Below are 3,999 nucleotides of genomic sequence, written 5' to 3'. Positions count from 1 at the left end.
GATGATAGAAGTTTATCAACAAGACTGCCAAAAATCTCAGAACTCATCCAGCATCCAGAATTGCAGGGTAAGATCCCCTTTTCCATCTGATGGGTATGTGAAGTTTTAAATATTTTTCTATTTTTATCAGCATTGTGTAATTAGATACTGGATTTACATTAATGATCATAATTCTATACAAGAAAATTCAACACTTGAATACTTTTGTAGTACGCAATTAGCCAATTAGCAAAACTCATTACCCTTGCCTTGATCTCTGCCTCCGACACCCACCTCCACCATATTCCCTCTTCTTCAAAAATCATACTGGCTTGGAAAAAGTCATGGAACAATTTTTTTCTGATGTCATGGATGGAGGCCAGGCTTCAGGTAAGAGATTCAGGTGAATGTTTAGATGGAAGAACAGATGGGGCAGCAAGATGTTCTCTGAGCAAATATTTTGTGTGACCTTGATTAGTCTCTTGATCCCTAACTTATAAAACTAAATATATCATAAACACTAAAAAATGAATGATAGTTATAACCTCTATTATCAAAAAGAGCTTTAAAGATCATATGTGATCACATAATACTGTATGTATGTTTTTTTTTATTCACTAAAATTCTTCATTCTAAAACAGTGAGTCAATTCTGTGGAGAAGAAATAGGCCACCTCAATATTGAGTTGAAGAGTCAACATGTGAGGAAAGATTCCTTCACTTGCAAGGCTTTGGGTATCTTTCTCGGCTAGCCAGTCTTCACTAACTCATGATCCATCCTAGATCTCTTGTCAGGATAAAGGTGAAACCCACCACACTGAGGTGAGTTCATGTTACCTAGCCTCCCTTACCGAGAAACCCTTCCAATCAGTGAAAAATGTTTACCTAGTGAAAGAGTACTGACAGAATATAGGCCACTCAGGTCTGTTATTTCAGCAGGTCCACCTTTTCTGTTCTATCCCCCCAACTTCCTCCTAACCCTTTGCCTCATATTGAAAAATCCCTATCAATCCCCAACAAAACCACAGATAACAGGTGGCTCTCCCTGGAAATACATACCATTTCATTAGTCACTTTTAAGATGAAGCTACTTGTTGGTTGTGCATCTGCTGGAACTTTACAGAAGCTCAAACTGAAAATAAGCCCTTACAGACTTTGTGTATACCAAGATGCTTCACATTAACCCTCTCTACTGTACACTAAGTAAATGCCAGCAGCATCTCCATAGCTAGAACATGAAAATTTCCACAGATCCTGCCTACTTCCTACAGAGAAAATCATCCTTTGCTGAGAACTACTGACTTAAGGGAGTCAAGCCTTAGTAGAATGTTCATTGCAGAGAACATTTTCAGCATGAGATTCCTCTCACAAAACGTAAAGCATTAATTTAGAGGTCATAAGATAAGATATGATCAGAAATATATGTATTTATAAGACTGATAAACTGAGGTAGTTAATAAAATGCCATATGTAAGTACATTAAGATAATTATGTCCATTCTACTCATAACAGAGCTTCTCATGTGATATGGTATTGATATGGGGGCCAGAAAGAACATTTCCACTTGGTGGCAGAACATGGTATTTAAAAGCCATTTTTTTAGGGCGTTGTTTGAGATCTGTTTCTAAACACTCCCTAACATTGGTGTGGGTTAATGTTTAAAATCATATTCTATGTTTTCACCTGTAAGTAGGACACACACACACACACACACACACACACACACACACACTTCATGAATGTAGAAGGGGAGACCATACAGAGGAAAGGGCGCAGTGGGAAAGTGGGTGGAGAGAAAAGGGCACTGGAGGGTAAAGACAATGCACATGAATGATAATCATACATGGGATTATCATGATAAAATCCACCAAGAAAAAATTAATTCATGGATTAAATATTATGGAAGAAATACTTTAATACTGTGTTAAAATAAAAGGAAAATAAGTGGAGAAAAGCACAAATAGATGTTTCTCAAGAGAATACACACAAGTGGCTAATACATACAGAAAATTAATTTAAAGTTATTGTAATGTAAGTAATAGTTAAAGCCATGAGTGGTTATCTCACATCTTTTCATATTTTAATTATATGGCTATGATCAAAAGGAGAAAAATATAGCAAATATTTGTGATGATGTGGAGAAAAAGGGGAACTGTATGCTGTTGGTAGAAGTATGAATAAATTTAGCCATTTTGGAAAACAAGATGCAGGTCCTTGAACATAAAAATCATCATTGTGATTGGGTTCTAGTTATAGTACCAAGGACCTCGTACATGGTAGGGAAATTTGCTGACTAAAGACGAGGCCAAAAGATAGAATTAAAAGGCAGGAGGTCAGACCGGAGACAGGATAGCAATACCAAGATGGTGAAGAATCTTTTAAACATAGAAAGAATTACACTTTTTTTTTTTTATCCTAAGAGTTCACTATCCAAAGGAAGTATCATAATGAGGAACAGAATGATAAATCAAAGGCAGAGCAAAATGAGGATATTTCCTTCATATATATATATATATATTTCCCTCAATATATTGATGATAGGTCTAAGTTATGAAATAGCCACTGAGAGGAAGAACCCTTGTTTTATAGGAAAATAATCAAGAAATATATAAGTAAATAGTGCTCCATAGGCCAGTAAATTGCTTGGGAATGGCAGTCCAGGTCTCTAATTGCTAAAGTAGATCCTTTTCAGTAGTTCACCTAGCCACTCTTGCTGATTCATTGCCTTCTGGTTATTTATCCCACATCCAAAGGTAGTTATTGTAGTTAATGAATAAATACAGTCTGGCACAATCCACTGTAAATGCATAGCTTCACAGAACACCAGACATCTTGACCTCTAAGTGTGCCTTATGGCTCCCACCCCCACAGCTGCTTAGCAGGGAGACCGGGCTTTTCTTGGCTACAAATGCTTCCCAGAGTGTTCAGTTCCCACATTAACTCTAGGTAGAGACTGGGGTGGGGAGAAGTAAGGTCAAAGTCAGAGTATTTTTGCTGACTAGGGCTTTGGCAAGCCTAGACATTGAAATGCTTGTGATCGGTAAATGAGGTACAGACAGGAGATGAAACCAGCCTGCCAGTGTGTGCGTGATTCAGAGGAACTGCTGTCCATGGGACAGTTCCCAGCAGGTGACATTAGAGGAGCTTGGGTTTAGTCATCACATAAGCAGGTGAAATGAGTAATTATATTTTTGGCTTTTGAATTTCCTGCACCTTGTCAGTGCTTTTATAGCCATGTTTTGGGACATACCCATACCAGGGATTGTTTTCTTAGATTTAACAAGCTAGATTTTCTGAAGGACAAGCAATACTCCATGTACCATTTATACTTAAGATTTTAGATAGTTTTTGTTTGTTTGTTTGTTTGTGTGTGTGTATGTGTGTGTGTGTGTGTTTGATGATCATATAAACTTTGTAACATTGTATGAGATATACATTTTTTAAAACTTTAGGTAAATTATAATAGTCTATTTCTAACGCTTGTATTATCTTGTGCAAACACTGAAAGTTTTTTGATTAATGTTTAACCATAAGAGGCTCAAGTAAAGAATGAGTCTCAAGGTCCAGGCTGAGGTATCCTGATGATTACTGATCAAGCTTCAAAGAAAAAAAGCCACCCCAAGACTAAAAGAATCGGATATAGCTGAAAGAGGAAGCTGAGCCAACAAACAACAATGTGGACCGGATATAAGATCTTAATCTTCTACCTGATGACCGAAACCTGTGCAGAGACTCATTCTCTGTCTCAGGGAGAAGTGGATCCAGGGCCGAGTTTCACTAGAAATCACACTATTTTTGAAGGTACTCGGCACAAAAGGACCATTTTCCAAGGGGAATACTGTAGGCGCTTTGGCTGTTGTGAAGCTAGAGATGACGCCTGTGTCACGCAGTTCTATGAGGCCAATGCACTGTGTTACTGTGACAGCTTCTGTGAGCGAGATACCTCTGATTGCTGTCCTGATTACAAGTCATTCTGCCGTGAAGGAAAAGAAGGGCCTTCTCTCCAAGAGCCTTTAGACCC

At 37.9% G+C, this 3,999-nt stretch overlaps 1 protein-coding gene across 1 annotated transcript in view; it reads left to right on the top strand.

Annotated features, from left to right (window-relative positions):
* The first annotated feature begins 3,053 nt into the window (after window positions 1–3,053).
* The window catches only part of Tinag (tubulointerstitial nephritis antigen), a 76,196-nt gene continuing 75,250 nt past the window's right edge, over window positions 3,054–3,999 (top strand). Inside the window, exons 1-2 of the mRNA XM_028773594.1 lie at window positions 3,054–3,107; window positions 3,513–3,999. Of these exons, the coding sequence (XP_028629427.1) occupies window positions 3,653–3,999 (347 nt within the window). The 5' untranslated portion in view covers window positions 3,054–3,107; window positions 3,513–3,652. The remainder of the gene's footprint in view (window positions 3,108–3,512) is intronic.

The sequence above is a fragment of the Grammomys surdaster genome, unplaced genomic scaffold (genome assembly GCF_004785775.1).
Source record: "Grammomys surdaster isolate TR1022 unplaced genomic scaffold, NIH_TR_1.0 231, whole genome shotgun sequence".
NCBI classification, from domain to species: Eukaryota; Metazoa; Chordata; class Mammalia; order Rodentia; family Muridae; genus Grammomys; species Grammomys surdaster.
The sequence above is the reverse complement of the archived record's forward strand: the minus strand, read 5'-3'. Positions and strand labels throughout refer to the sequence as shown.